The sequence below is a fragment of the Lissotriton vulgaris genome, chromosome 4_1, assembly GCF_964263255.1.
Source record: "Lissotriton vulgaris chromosome 4_1, aLisVul1.2, whole genome shotgun sequence".
NCBI lineage: Eukaryota > Metazoa > Chordata > Amphibia > Caudata > Salamandridae > Lissotriton > Lissotriton vulgaris.
Genome location: NC_141691.1, coordinates 640,061,578 through 640,078,290, shown reverse-complemented (window position 1 = coordinate 640,078,290; position 16,713 = coordinate 640,061,578). Strand labels below are relative to the sequence as shown.

The 16,713-nt window shown below is 42.2% G+C and overlaps 1 protein-coding gene across 6 annotated transcripts in view; it reads right to left on the bottom strand.

Moving 5' to 3' along the window:
• TNS3 (tensin 3) overlaps positions 1–16,713 on the bottom strand; it is an 838,360-nt gene that overhangs the window by 37,886 nt on the left and 783,761 nt on the right. For all 6 annotated transcript variants that reach the window (XM_086964904.1, XM_086964903.1, XM_086964909.1 and 3 more), the window contains one exon: positions 12,485–12,662. In XM_086964904.1, coding sequence (XP_086821030.1) covers positions 12,485–12,662 — 178 coding nt within the window. The remainder of the gene's footprint in view (positions 1–12,484; positions 12,663–16,713) is intronic.

Genomic DNA, 16,713 nt, shown 5'->3' with positions numbered 1-16,713 from the left:
ACGTACACCGAGTATACTGCAAAATGAAAACAAGCCATATACACATCATAGAAAAAAATTAAGTGTGAAAGATGAAAAACAATTAGGCAAGTATTTCAGCTGCATAGAAGGAACCTGAATGTAACAGATACGAGAGCTACATTACAGACCTGATACTGTGAACACTTCAAATTGTAATGTACAGGGCACGTTCAGAGATGCAGTTTCAGATGAACCCAAAGTTCAGCATGTTAAAAAAATAAGAGTTGGTTTTCAAGCATTTTGGAGTTTCTGCTACATCTGTTGGAATCCAGATAACAACTGATTTCTTTAGTAAGTTAAATTAATATAAATCGTACTCACGCCTAGGCATCACCTCTTCACAGCTCCACTGAGTTTGCTCTTGAGGCAAGCGAATGAGGCATGCAGAGAAAGGGTCCAATTGCATCATGCCAGGTTAGCCAATAGAAGGGCTCTTTGTAAAGGGGTGACATCAATGGCTCTTGAAAGACGAGCTTGTCAGTCTGGGCGGGCATATGCTAATGTGTCCATGAGAGAAAGCATTCTGCAGCGACGCACGAATGTCAAGCAACGCAGTACCACCGAGAAAACAACAATTCCCCTAGCGTGGGAAAACAGATATGGGAATGGGATTCCTTTATTAAAAAGCCAGGGGAGGAGGGGGCGTGGCTTGAACGCCGCACAAGATGGCGGCTTAGCACCGGAGCTCCGTAAGTCGACCACCGGAGCCGGCGACTTTCTTCGCTCACACCGGACCTTGGTGAGCGCAAATACCATTTTTGCGCATCGGAACATGAGCTGAACACGGAGAGCCGAGCAGCATTTCTCTACCCCGTCGGAATGCGAATATTCCGTAAGTGACGCTATTCACCTCCTCGGCGGCCGCCATTTCCTGCATTTGCCGCGCGCTCTCTTCACAGCGAGCGCCGCCTATCTACCTCAACATATGCAATGCGGTTGCTATTTCTACCGACCAATTGCCTTAAAAACGCCCTTTTCTGCTCTGCTACTTTCAATCTGTGAATTTCACTGCTGGTTCTTCGAATTAATACCAGTATTTACACATCGTTTTTCATCAATGTTCCCTCATGGCTCATGATGATAATCTCCTCATAATAAAGTGGCGCGCTGCTTTGCTTAACACTCATTGAACATTTCCTGTTACATTCAGCGCTTCCGTGTAAAACTCTTTGACATGAGGAGATAGTTTATATCCACGGAACTTTATTAGCTATACCTGAGGAAAAGTTATATGTTTATTGACTGCTCTAATTAACTATTTTTCTTGCATTTCATCGTTTTTCGTGCAGTAAATACACGTTTTTTGGTGCTTCCACTATAAAACCACCTTTTGCTTCCTATTTACAACACTTTTCTCCTCAGCACATTGTGGTAGCATTGTATTTACTTCTCCTGCCTTATATGGGGAAACTCCGTACTCTCAAGCTTACAGCATCAAAAAATAAGCCACAACTTTCCTCAGACTCTGATTCCACAACTCCTAATATGGATGATCCCACTTCTCTCAAACCTAACGCTACTCACGGCGCAATTCCTAAAACTACTTCAACTAGTAAGCTGTTACCACCTGGTTCGACGAAACGTTTGAAAAAAGATCCTCCATCTCCAGGTTCATCATCACATTCTGCTTCCATGGATCTTATTCTGGAGGAACTTCGAGCACTTAAACCCTTCATGGCCGAAACTACTAAAACCTTACAATTTCTACATGACAAGTGGTCCACGTTGGAATCAAGGGTTCTTTTGGTGGAACAATCGACAGAGACTCTTCATACCTCATGTGCAAAAATTTCGCTCTTGGAAAAAGATGTCTCTCTCCTAAAACGACAGTCGGAGGAGTTGGAAAATCGCAACCGGAGAAACAACCTACGCCTCTATAATCTTCCGGAACTTACAGAGGGGTCTAATCCAACAGCCTTCTTTCAAACTTTTCTACCAAAAATCCTAGACCTTCCCTCTTCCATCTCTCTGAATATTCAACGTGCGCACAGACTTGGCCCGAAAGTTTCTGATAAACCTCGAGGTGTCATCATGCTGTTCCTTCAATACACTGATCTCCTCCAAGTACTTTCTGCAGTCAAGGCTAAAAAACAAGTTATGTGGGAGGGCCGTAGATTATACCTTTCTCAGGATGTTGCTAAGGTCACAGCCGACCGTCGGAAACAGTTCCTGGATTTGAGACCTCGTTTGAGAGCCCTTGGCGCCAGATATGGTCTATTACATCCTTGCCTCTTCAAGGTCACCTATAAAGAAAGAACCACTACTTTTGAAGATCCACTCGTCCTTGAAGAGTTCCTGCGTCGCCATGAAGCCGAGAGCATGGACACTGCACGACCCGTCTGACCATTTTGTTCTGTTTTGTCTGTTTTTTGCCATGTTTTCTCGTTGTTTCTGATCCCTGTGTCTGACTGAGTGCTCTCCATCCCTGTCTATCTCATCCATATTCTTATGTTATTCTTATGTTAATCTTTATTACTTTACCATGTGTGTTTTTAATATTTTCTTCTTCTCTTTTGCCTTCTTACAGATCCTTTTCCCGTGTGTCTGCATCCCGGTGTATTTATATTTCCCTCCATTTCGTTCCTTCGCTGGTTCCTCAGGTGTTCGACGATGTAAGTCTCCGTTGTTGATGTCGTCCTCTTCTGGCGTCGTCATCCCTCAGTCCTTTTTTGATCTCTTTTTATCTGTTATGATATTATTTTTTCTACACGCTTTGTTCTCTATTCTTTACTGTTCTCTTTCTCTAACCCTTATTCACCTCTTTCTCTCCTATCTCTTTACTCCACTCTCTTTCCTCTCCTTTGCTCTCTTTCTCTCTCACCTCTTGTTTCTTACATGCCTATTACTGTTATCTTTCTTTTCATATTCACTTTTCAATATATTCTTTTTTCACACCATTCTATTGAAGTTACAAATTCCGAGTAGTTACTTGGAATGTTAAGGGGTTAAATAACCCCATTAAACGTCAACGTGTCCTAACACACTTGACACGCCTCAAAGCTGATGTAGCTCTCCTCCAAGAATCCCACCTCTCTGATAAGGAGGCTAATAAACTTAAGCGTTGCTGGGTAGGACATGTCTTTCATTCTCCTGCTTTGGGTAAGAAAAATGGCACTGTTATTTTATGTCATAAAAAGTTAAATGTTTCAGTTGTCTCCCATGAAAACGATGACCATGGCCGTTGGGTTATTACTAACCTTCTTATTGATAAAATTCCTATTGTTATCTTCAATGTTTATGCTCCTACAGGCATTGATAAATTGTTTTGGCCTGCTATTTCTGACAAATTAGTTACAATTAATGAGAAATATGTTATTTTTGGTGGTGATTGCAATCAAGTTCTGGACCCCTTTCTTGACAGAAATTCCAAGGTTAAGTTTATTCCCTCTAAGATGCATTCTCAGTTTATTGCCTCTCTTCAGAATTATGCTTTAGTAGACATTTGGAGACTATGTAACCCTGACCTTAAAGAGTACACGTTCTATTCCCCCACACATCACTCCCAATCCCGTATTGATTACCTTTTCCTTAGCAAACCCCTGGCACAATTAGCCACACATTCGGACATCGGTTCCATTCTAATCTCAGACCATGCTCCCGTTTTTGTTGACATTGACCTTATTCCCTTTTCTCCTCACTCAGGACGTTGGAGGTTTAATAACTCTTTACTCCTGGACCCCATTTTCTCCACTAAATTTACAGCTTTTACCTCTGAATTCTTTACTCTCAATCATCTCCCTGGGTCTTCCTTTGTTACGGTGTGGGATTCCTTCAAAGCAGCTGCTAGAGGTTTTATCATTGATTTTGTCTCTCAAAAGAAAAAACAATCAATCGCCAAATCAACTCAACTTTTAGATAAAATTAAAAAACTTGAATACACCTACTATAACTCTTCCTCTGACTCCTCCCTTCGCGAACTTATTTCTGCCAAAATTGAATTCAATAAATTTACCACTAATGCGGCATCAAACACTCTCCTTAAATGTAATTCCCGTTATTACGGAGGACAGAACAAAATGGGTAAACTATTAGCTAATTACCTTAAAATTCGCAAGGAAAAAACAAAGATTGAATCATTACAAGGTCCAACCGGTATTTCCTTCTTCAAAGATAAGGACATACTGGCTCAATTTGTCTCCTTCTACCAAAACCTATACACTCCTGAATCTATCCCTGATCCTGATGATCTCCTAGCTTATTTTCAAGATATTCCTTCCCCACAATCTGCACATGTTGATTTTCAAGCGTTAAATCTAGACATCTCCCCCTCTGAAATCTCTCATGCAGTTTCAATCCTACGTAAAGGTAAAGCCCCAGGTCCCGATGGTTTCACCATTGAATTCTATAATCATTTCTCTTCCCTTCTCCTCCCTAAACTTTTCCTGTTATTTCAGTCTTTTGTCGATTCTGGTTCCTCCCGTGGTACCTTCCAAGAAGCCTTAATTTGTTTAATACCCAAACCAGACAAGGATCATACTCTCTGCAAAAATTATCGTCCTATCTCCCTGGTCAACACAGATTATAAAATTTTTGCCAAAATCATAGCTCTTAGATTGGACCCTCTACTACCAGACCTTATCGGTCCGGAACAATCTGGGTTCGTTAAAGGACGTCTCTCAACAGACAATTCTCGTGTTTTCTTTAACATTTTAAGTAGAGCCTCTTCCCTTACTTCCCCATTGGCTGCCATCTCTCTTGATGCCGAGAAAGCTTTTGACAGAGTCAACTGGGATTTTATGTTCCAAGCTCTTCGTTGGTTCGGTTTCCCATCTAAATTCATTTCTCTTATCTCGTTACTCTACTCTAATCCCCATGCCTCCATCTTTGCCAACGGCATCACTTCTGATTATTTTCCCCTCCAAAGGGGAGTTCGTCAAGGATGCCCTCTATCTCCTCTTTTGTTTATTTTAGCTTTAGAACCCTTTTTAACCAAAATTAGACTTGACGAGAGCATTTCCGGTTTTCAATTTACCCCCCAACAACAACAAGTTAAACTGTCGGTGTACGCTGACGATATTTTATTTTATTGCTCGGACCCTCAAACAACCCTACCTTCCTTCTTAAATCAAGTCTCCGTTTTTTCTAGTGTATCTGGCTATAAACTTAACGCGGACAAATGTGAAATACTACCACTGAATCCCTTATGTCTTAAACATCTTTTTGATTCCTCCGGGTTTTCCTGGCAACCCTCTAAGATTAAATACCTAGGTGTCTGGTTCGCTCCTCGTCTCTCTGATACCCTCAAATTTAATTTTGAATCCCTTTCTAGTAAACTTACCTCTTCCATCAATCGGTGGAACCCTCTCTTTCTTTCCTGGTGGGGTCGCCTGGATTCCATAAAAATGATGCTAGCCCCTTTGGTCCTATACACTATTTCTATGATTCCCATTCGCATCCCCAATCATCATTTTAAATCAATAGATTCTATCTTATTGAAATTTTTATGGAAAGACAAGAAATCCAGAATCGCCCTCTCTGCTTTAAAGAAAGACAAATCTTTAGGCGGAGTTAAATTCCCCAATTTTAAGTCATATCATACTGCTTTTTCCTTGAAACAAGCTCTCCGTTGGATTTCTTCAGATCTTCCATATTATCCTCCGCTGTGGTTGACATTGGAATCATCTTTCCTTCACCCTTATGAATTCAATGAAGTTCTTTCCTTTTCCTCTAACGTCACTTCTCTTCGATCTCCCATCATTTCTCATACCCGTTCTATTCTTCAGCCATATTTGATATCCACCTACCCCTCCACTTCCTCTACTTCTTCCCAACCTATTTGGCATAATAAACTTCTTAAAATTAAAAATCGTTCAATCTACTGGAAAACTTGGCACTCCCGTGGTTTAAAATGGATATCTCAACTCATCTCTGACTCTTCCCCTCTCTCCTTCCACTTACTTCAAACTCAATTTTCATTACCTTCCTCTTCTCGAAAACAATATCTATCTCTTCTTCCCTCCCTTACCCAGTATCTTTCCTCTCTCCCTGCCACCAATACTATTCCTAAACTTCATTTTTCCATTTCAAATGCTCTCGACCAATCCCCTTCTGCATCTTTCCTTTATAAATCCCTTCAAACATCTATTGATCGCACTAAATCCAAAGTTGAGTTGGCATGGGAGGATGATTTGTCTCAAAATTGGCTCCCTAGTTTTTGGGATAAAATTTGGTCTAAACTTCAGAGCACATCTAGAGCTGCCAACACTACCCAAACCTTATTTTTTATCTATAACCGTACATTATACACTCCCGTAATTTTATCCTCTTTCTCTCCAGACACTTCTCCCACTTGTTGGTCCTGTCCCTGCCCTCTGGCTGATCTGAAGCACATGCTCTTTGAATGCCCTCCCATTCTCCATTTCTGGCATCTCGTTTGGTCCCAAATACAAAAACTTCTTCAACTCACTATCCCCTTTTCTGTCCTTCAGATTTTCCTAGGCTCCCTCTCCTCTGACCTTTCTGGATCCCACCATAAACACAGATTACTTGATCTCCTGATAGCCATTGCTTTCCATCATATTACAACACATTGGAAACAGGCTAAAGATGTTTCTTTCTCTGCATGGTGGAACGCAGTTTGTTTCAATCATCGCCTAGACACTAATTTTATCTCCCCTATTTCTTTAGCAATTAAACGTGATCTTCTATGGCTCCCCCTCACCGAATATTTATCTAAAATTGCCAGACCTTCCCCCCTTTCTCCACCACGTTCTGTTGAAGTTCAAAAACCACCGTGAATTGTTTTTATCTTAGTATTTGTAAATTTATTAATGCATCCTAATTTCTGATTCTTTGTTATCACCCATATGATGTATGCCTCTCATGTTTTTCTTCTCTCCCTCAATATTTCTGCAATTTCAAATTTCATTGTTTTTTGTTTCACATCCTTTATTGTTCAAATATTCTTTTGATGTAAGAGAGTTTTATTGTTTTTTATAACCTCTGATTGTTTCTTCATGCCCTGTCTTTTTCTCTTTATGCCTTAATAAACTTCAAACTTAAAAAAAAAAAAAAAGCCAGGGGAGCAGTTCTAGGGCAGAGGCGTGTGAGAACACCATGGCCTTGATATATTTTAATTGGTTTTCATCAACACAACACTCCCTGCGCAAAACAGTTCCTGTGCTGTGACAGAATACAATTTCTGGGATAGCGGTAAAGACACTAACGTGCCAGCATCCTAGCTTCAGTTTCCAATGACTGTACTTTCAATGGATCACAGACATGCAAGTGGGCACTCAAAGCAGTTTCACAACATGCTTCCTCAGGGTGCATAAATTAAAGTGATCAATAACAGCAGTCGTTCGAGCTGCCAGCATGACACAAATTGTACTTCAATTCTTGACACCCATTAAATCAACCTCGAGTTTTTGATACTTAGATGAGTCAGTTTAGCCGAAGGATTTTCAAAAGTTTGAGAAAAGTTCAAAGTAGATTTCAGTGTTAATTCAATCATAGTAATATAACCTATCAGCACTCAACATAAGTCCAACTTCCCACAGAATACTATAACTTAACTCAAAACATGGCTCCAGGCACCCCAAATTGGCTTATTTGTTTACCACCTCAACAGAATATTCTCTCGCATATATCCACCCCATAATAGATACAGAATGGTATCATGCTGCATAATGCTCAAGTATGCCTCAAAAAGTAATATTCACCTAAAGCCAAATAATAAAAAAACTTACACCTCAGCGGAATGAAAGAAACTCCAATGTCCTTCAACAAATACATCCCAAAAACACAATGATTTGCATGCAGATCTGTAAATGATTCCACATTCTCCACCACTAACCAACATGACATAACATACATTTCTAAAGCGCAAGCTCACCCAAGGGTACCTTGGAGTTGAATAACAGATGTTTATTGTAACCCATCTCAATGGTACTCATTCTAAACAATACAGCAATTATCTCCAGCCTTAAAATGCTGGAAATGTGCAATACAAAAGCACACTATTGAACACAACAAATAAAGATCTTCTTTTATTTTCACCAGTCATGAATTGCGACTCTGATCTAATATTGATCCCTCAGATGAATACTAGTGAAAAGTAGCAATTTTCCACCCTTTCTTTCCCACAAGATTCCACCTTTCCTGTAAAGTGATCACTGTACTGGAGTTACCAAGGGCTTTCGAGATGGCCAGAAAGTAATACAAAAATGTGGTTTACAGCGGATTACCCAAGAAACTTGTACACAAGTTATTACAGATATAAAACCAAGCAAGAAGATTAGCTCTCAACTCGAAGAAACACAAACACCCCTAAGCCACTCTAAGATACGCCACAGGCTTGCAGTGGCAGTAAGGATCAAGAATGGTATTGATACATCCAAAACTAGCCATAAACTAAGTTCTGAAATGTCTTGAAAGAGCCACGGTGCTCATTGGCTGCTAACTAAATTTCATAAGACTAAATATATGAGGCCACCTCTGGATGCAAAAGCAATACTCTCTGAAATATTCTCCCCCAGGTCTGGATGTTGCAGGCAAATTATCTTCTCTTCAGGAAGCTGCTAAGAGCTGAACTACTCAGATAATCGCATATGAGAGAAAAGAGACCTTCATATATCCTCAAGACAGTAACAAGTATTGTTAAAGGACAAGCTGATAACTGTGGACAAATGAGTCTAAAACCACACCAATATTCCAATGATTAAAGCACACCCTTTTATCTCATTGGGAAGAACTTGCTAGGATTTAAGTCGATCAAGGATAAAAGCACTATAACAATCTTTTTTTTTTTTTTTTTTTTAATTTTTGAAAACCTTTATTGTGCATCAAATCAGAACAGATACGGGCCTACAACCCACCGGCCGGCCACGGAAACAGTTAAGCACCAATGCAGCGTTACGGTGACATAGTATTACTCCTCATTTTAAGCAACCATTAAATTACACTTCAATTACCCCAGTACCATGTCCCAGAATCAATGAAGGTTAATTTTAAAAGGTTTTTTAAAGCAAGCATTGCAACAAATCGTACTGTTTCAAGTCTTACAAAAAGGAAATAAAGAAGGATCCATGCGGAAGGAGCAGAACCACAGTTTCAAACATATATGCAGGATATCAACACCAACCAGTGAGTTCCCCCCGGGCAGTAAGGCAGCTATCCTCAGAGTCAAGTAGAAGACCCCCCTCGCGCGCCACCCGGTCCTAGGCATGGACCCGGACCAAAAGTGAAAATAAAAAATAGGAATAAAAGAAGGCACCATAGAAATAATGACTAAGTTCTAACTACTAACCCCCCACCCTACACGCATGCGGAGGCTACGGCCTGCCCCCCCCCCCTGCAGTGTGTCTGTCGCCCAATAAACCCGAAATACAGCAAGACGAAGAAAGAGAAGGAAAAGATAAAGAAAAACGTTCCATGTGATATAGAGAGGGAGAGAAGGACGCCCTAATCTACCACTCTCAAAGACAAAAAAGGAAGACAGGAGGAGGATCAATTCCAGGCAACCCGGTTCCCGCCAGTCATTAATACACCTTCCACCCCAAGTTCAGGATAAACGGCAAGCATTAAGGCAACACAGGAGCAAAGCATCAATCAACAGCGGTCAAGCAATCCGGACACAAGATACACCCCCAAACCCCGGTCCACCAGCCCAGCAGCCAAAAACAGGAAAAAACCGGCCTAGCCCTGACCCGAACGTGGATACACCCCCAGACGTATTCCCCAGGAGAGGCCCGCCCGCCACAGAACAAAGGAGCAAAGTGGCGAGAGGAAAGAGGACAGCAACAAGGGAGCACAAAATGGCCACGATGAAACAGCAGGGAGTCCGTCGAGTGCAGCATAACGTTCCATAATTACACCAGGAGTACACGATATTGTATTCAGAGTAGGCAAGAGGCACAGCGCTGAAGGAGAAAGCAGCCACGATGTTACAGACAGTTCTCGAGGCACACACGTTAGGGAGTCCGGCCACAATGTTGCACACATCACTTGGAGGGGAAACAAAGTGTCCCGAGGGGAGTCATCAGGCTGGTGATCTTGGGCGTCAGCGAAGCCAACATCGAGCTCAGATGTGTAGCAAGCAGGAGAGAGCGCTGGCGCCCCATACGTTGCAGGCAGCGGTAGGCGGCAGCTTTGCAAATCCGAGGCATTAGTGCCCCAGCCCAACACAGACGCTAAGCAATCCAGCTTGTCCCCCAGTTCCCGGCTGCAGTGGCGCACTTCTGAACGGAGGTCCCGTAAAGCTGACAGGACAGTGCCAAGAGAAATCTCAGGCTGTAGTCCCTGGGTCTTGTGTCCCCGGGGGATCTCTCGAGTCTCGGGACCCCCTGTAGACAGGGCAGCATTGGTCTCTGGCGTGGACGGGCGCAGCTCCTCACCAGGCATGGCGGCACACTGAGCCATTGCGACCTAGTTCCGTGACGGGCACCGGTGTTAGGGGAGCACCAGCGCACCCTCCTGTAGCCGCTGGCTAAGTATCGTACTCCGTGCCCCAAAAACAATCCGTGCAGGTTAGGCGCCCCTCTGCAATCCCGGGTAGCGAGGCACGGGGTCAGCAAACTATGTGCGACCCAAAATGGCCGGACAGTCTTCTCCCCGTACCTGCCGCCTCAGACAAAGGCTCCGCTAAGATGGGGGTCCACAGCACCGCAGTCACTGCCCTCTCCACGTCTGCATCGCGTTATCCCAGGTGATCAGGCTCGGGCAGCGCCTCGCAGGGGCCACGCAGGTTGCGCAGCAGCCGGCGCCGACGGAGCACTCCGGCCGGCAACAGGTCTCAGAGGCACGGAAGGAGGAGCCCACGGAAGCGGGGTCCAGGGCCGGGAGCTAGGAGGCAAATAACTGCGGCTGCCGGGCAGGTCAGGGGTCCGGAAAAGCACCGCCGAGATCAGCGCCGTTCCGCACACCATCTGCCGTCGAGTGAACCAGGATCGGATTCAGGATATCGGCACGGCAAAAACGGACTGGCGGAGCCGGGAGCCTACAGGTCTGCTCCGATCGCCATCTTGGCTCCTCCCCCCACTATAACAATCTTAGTCATATTGATCATCACTCATAGTATGATGCTTCCAAATTATATTTGACTACCACTAAACATGTTTGCATTTCATGGCACTCGAAAATTGTCAAAAAGTGTCATTTTGGGAAAACATGATTCACAACAATAAATAAAAAAAAGAATTTGTTTGCAGCTATTCAAATATCTCTGCTTGTCTTCAGTAGTAAAAGTGTTGTTTTTCAAAGACACAAAGGGTAATTAACTGCATACCAAGTTCATTTTTCAAAACTCCTGTAACATCTGAGAAGGGTCTTTCTGATGTCGTGAAACACAGGTTTTGATGGGAAATCCAGATGTGAGAAATATGCTTTGAGACTTATTTTTTGGAAAATTCTTTTGCAATACTAAGAAAAGATGGATTTTACATGATGTAAAGCTTAGATGGAGAAGCAATGATTTGGTGGAACCCATGGGAGTTGAAAGGCATAAATGATATTTGAACAGGACTGCTTGGATAAGTATTCTGCACCCACTGTCCTCTCTCACAGCTTTGTACAAGTTCAATTTTACCATGCTGCACTGGGACGTTTCCCAGTATCGAGTGCACATACAATCCTATCCCGAGCAGTCCTCTTCCTAAGTCAGATGTTTTTAACAGAAATCACAATCTCTACATAACAAACCTCAAATACAACAACAAAGGCAAATACACTTGAACAAAACTAGTTAAGTGAGTGGGGTTACCACTGACTTCTATATCAAAATAAAACTGCAGCGGACTGTTGAAGACACATTTATCAAACGTGCAGGAGATTAAAAACATATGAAAGTGGAAAATCTAAAGTGGCTAGGTCATTGTCCCCAAAGTGGCAGCAGAGAACAGCATCACATGGGGGTTTGGAAGTCGTATGAATTTAAGGTTGCAGTCAATGTCATTAGCAGTCAGTTTGATGGACTTCGCTTCATGAGGCTAAAGGAGACTAAACTGGAATATATATATATATATATATATATATATATATATATATATATATATATATATATATATATATATATATATATATATATATATATATAGTTTTGCAATAGATTCAGAAATAACCCAGATGAAATGAAGTAAGGCACGGGGATAGACAAAATTCCACCCTATAGAGGTACATTTTATTTCTATGCAATTTAGAGATGATGGAGTGAGGAAATCAATTATAGCACTACGTGCATTAATTTCTCACACTCTTAAAATAAAGACTTTAGCGTACTGTGAAACTGCTTTGCACGGCTAAAAGATAAATCCCCCGAAAAAGTTTGCATCTTTCCGAGGACTCTGACTGACACAACTACAAGCTTATACAGAACTTCATTTGACAGTGCTACTTTGCAAGACATTATTACTTTCACAACTTCCCAGAAATCGGTCTGGCCTCAAGCCACCTCACACTGTGTGGAATGTCTTCGAAGTGACAACAAAATACCGGATTTAAAGTATTTGAGGTTAAATCAGTTTCTTACCTTTCCCCTCTGGATGCGGGACTGAGGCTTGATAGGGTGCATGGAGAGGCAAAGGCTCGCTGACAGGAAGAAGCAGATGACACTTCCGTCCTGAAGAGGGCAGAGTTCGCTCCAACAGAGCTGTCCGACATTGCGAGGGTGTTGTTGAGGGTTTCTGGGTAACTACGGGTCTCTGAGGCTAAAGAGCAAGAAAAGAATGCTTTTTTTAAAACAAATGCCATCTTTTTCAGGAAGCATGTTTGTAATTTATAATAATTTGAACTAACAGCTTGTCTAACTGGTGTATGGTTACACTAAAGTCGTTTTTATTGCTCAAGTTAAGGCAGGCAGACACTGATCTTGAAACATTCACACACTACAACGGTTTAAAAAGATAAGACAAATTAACTACATGAAACACATTTAGTTATGATTAATTTGTTATACATGTTTAATTGTCAACATCCTCAGTGCAATATGTTCCAAAGTAATACATGCATTTATTTCCATCTGTTTAATACCCTACAGGCATCGACCTCATGTTCTTGTGAATATCTGGAAATTAAATCGGAAAATACTTCCCATATCCAGATCATTTACCAGACTAATTTTTTCTGGTGCGAAATATTCATATTCACATACAAAACTGTTGTACAATGTTATTTTTTGATACCTTGTACATCAATGATTTTTTGTTTAGGTGGAACACTAACATCTCAAGAAGAAAAAATCTACATGCAACTGGCCATTTATACACAGCAGAGTTAAGCAAGGTGTGTGGTCACAGGTGATGTGCTAGTGTGTGGACGATGCAACTAGACAGATTAAGAAACCGAGAAGTATGAGAAACATACATATTTACAAATTAGTGAAGAACATTCAGTGTGCCAGGAGTGCTCAATGAAGACAGACACATTTGAATATTATTCTTAGGACAAGATTAGGATTTCATGCATGGTAAATAAGCAGCGACTCCCAGCCTCTTCGAGTTGAGATGGGAGGTAGCTCTAGAGTAGGGGCCAAACAGATGAAGTGAGGGGAAAGACAATGTAGCACTCAGCAGTGTAGACACTGATAGGAAGGGATGGTTAAGAGCAAAGTGACTGAATAGCTGAAATATCTAGAAATTATGAAGCCTGCATGATTAGGAAGGACACACAGAGGATTGCCTGAAAGAAAAAATAAACAGAGGGGCTCAAACAGGACCGTGCTACTGGCAGATGACCAGCCTGCCCATAGTCTATAATGGGGAAAGGGTGGGTAGCATGGAAGACTGTATGGTACCGGTGTACAAAGCTGATATGTTTGTCAATGGGTGGATGGAAGAAAAACTTCAGGGGCTCCACCAAGAGGCTGTTGCAATAATCCACCTTACAGCATTACATTAACTACGGATTTTTCAATGTGAAACGGTAAGTGAATGATAATCATTTTAAAACTGAGCAACAGGATTCTGTCAACGGTGGGACATATTTATGTAACTAGATGCACCCGTGAATCACATACAACTCAGATGTTATTGGCTGAGGAGAAAGATGTAGACAGAGTGGTTAGTGGAGAGAACAGGCTAAGAAGAAAAGGGACAAGGAAGCGCAGCAAAGAACATGAAGAAATGAGAGACAACATTTGCAATAAGGCAAGGCAACAGCAAAGTTTAACACACAGAGCTAGCTTAGTTCAACAAGACATGCCACCAAATTCAGTTGTCCTGAAAACCGACACAATAACGCCATCCACCAAATGCACTGAGCTAGTAAGTCCATGTTGCACAGGTGGAAGTATGTGTGTTAGAGGATAATCAAGTATAAAGGGTTCAGATCTACCACCTCTCGGGGATTGCCAGTTGTTAACTATTGTTGGCACGATCAATTCCACTGACTAACAGCCATGGTGTGGGCTTCTGGTAAAAGCAATGCTCTCTCCAATCATGCACTATTAGCCCAGCCTGATGCAGTGTGTTTATTTAACATTTAGAATAGATGAGGTTTGCAGAAAACATCAAAAGTAGTACATATGATCTACGTTTCAGTTCAACATTATGTAAGAGAACTCAAACAGCGTTGTGTTAGGGCCAACTTATGTTAGGGCTTAATGCAGGACAGGGCTGTTATACTTGTCTCTCTGACCAGTCGCGATCTAGATTCAACATAGTACTTCTGCTCTGGACCAACTTGGGAAAGTCATGAAGTGCCACTCCCCAGTGCTCTGGGGAACCATTATGTGCTGCTTGAGAACTGTGCATTTTGTACTGGGTAAATATGCGCCCTTGAAAGCACTGAACTTGCTAGACTGAAGTGCTTGCTTCTTTAAATGTTTTAAAGTTAACCAGCTGCATGTGCTCGCTCTATAATGCAGGGGTTTTGGCTTATTTTTCACCTGCGTGTTGTTCTGCGACCCCGGCTGTCTTACTTTCTTCCCCTCCTAAGCCTGCTCCCTTGGCTTCGAAGATTACTCTAGTAATTTTTTATGCTGTGAAAATCTTCTGTGCTGCTTAGCTTGATCAGCCAGGTCATCTATCCTGTTTAACCCACCCCCTTGAGCATCCAGGTGAAGGGAGTGGAGGTTGTGTCTTCCCAGTTATTGTGTATGCGTGTGTGTCTGTTGGGGCCAGGTGGCTCCTGAGCTTCTACACAAGAAAATATTTCCTTAAACCCATTCCATCCATTACTCCGACTAATCTACCAACCACTTTCATTCTACATTAGTTTTCTACTACCAACGCTATTACCGCGGATCTCAGAACCCTGCTGATATTGCTCCCTATAACTCCTGGGTTGAACCTATGAAGCATATTATCTAGGTATCTTTTATCTAGAACATGCCTGTGAGTCGCTCTGCTTTCACTTCTAAGGGGAACCTATGCAACACGTTACCCAGGATGCCTGATGAGAGGACATGCTGGGGGGAGCTCTATATATCATTTGCCATGCAGTCTGATTGTATGCATGGCATGTCATGGGCTATTCCTGTGTTGGTCCTGAGTAAACTATAGAAAGCTGATACCATGGTTGCCCATAACCTGTGCATGCTATTGAGTATTTGGGCTTTAACTTATATTTCTGATGTTATTTGATTTTTTTGTACGTTTGTCTCCTTTCTTCTCAGATTGTCGAGTTTCATTTGTGTGTGGGTCCCTGTGATATACCTCAAGACCTGGCAATCCGGTCAAATCTAGAGCAATATTGGGGCATGCTGCCCTGTTGCTCCTGGTTAGCTAACTAAAGAGCATGTGCTATGCCTGCATTTGTCCTGTGCATGCCTGAGGGTTACATCTCTAGCACTCTTGTACTGTTTTTTAGGTCGCTTGCCCTAGTTATCTGTAACTATCACATGTCCATGGGCTGCTACTCTGTTGTTCCTGTGCAGTCTCTAAAATACTTTTGCTCGGACTGTGTTTTCCTCTTCGCTGCTGACCGACAGACTCATCGGGCTATTTGCGTCCGCATGCATCCAGTGCATGCCTGTGGGTAAATTATCTGTCACTTGTGTATGGACCAAAAAGAACACTCAATCCTGTGTTCAGTCCACACCTGTGGGTCACTCAGATGTGGTGACTGCCTGCACCATCTACTATGACTGCCTACATCCAGGACATGTCCTGGATTTTTACTCTGTTATGCATGTGTGGCCTTTATAAGACCTTTCCAACCAGACACAATTACTGTAAAGTGCATGCATGCCGCACCTCACTCCTCTTCCCTCGCCTTAGGCTCATCAACCTAAGACAGGATCTATGCATGTATTTATTTATTGCTTGGTTTAGTTATTTCGTTACAGCAACATAACATTCCGTTAAGAGCTTCACTCTGGAGAAGAGCACCAGTCTAGCACACCATGCACACCCCCAAACGATGTAATTCAACACTTCCATCTAAGCACTCCTCCAAGACATAGCAAACTAATGGTTGACTAAAGCGCTTTGGCTCCTCATCTGGAAGCAACGCACTATTTCAAATCTACTATAATAAAATAAAGAAGTGGGAATGACCAAATGTGGAAGGCGATAAACTGCATTGACAATAGATCTGTTTTATGTACTTCAAGGGGGTCCATTAGTTACTATATTTGAATGCATTAGATTCATGGCATACATAGGCTCATAGCATGCACAAGGCAAATGAGGAAACTCATCTTTCTGGCTCATTTAAGCACTACATGTCTGCTCTTGAATTATAGAGGCTTTTCCAATTACCTCAAATTTCAGCCACACATTCACATGGACTTTTGCTTAACACGCGTGTTTAATCACA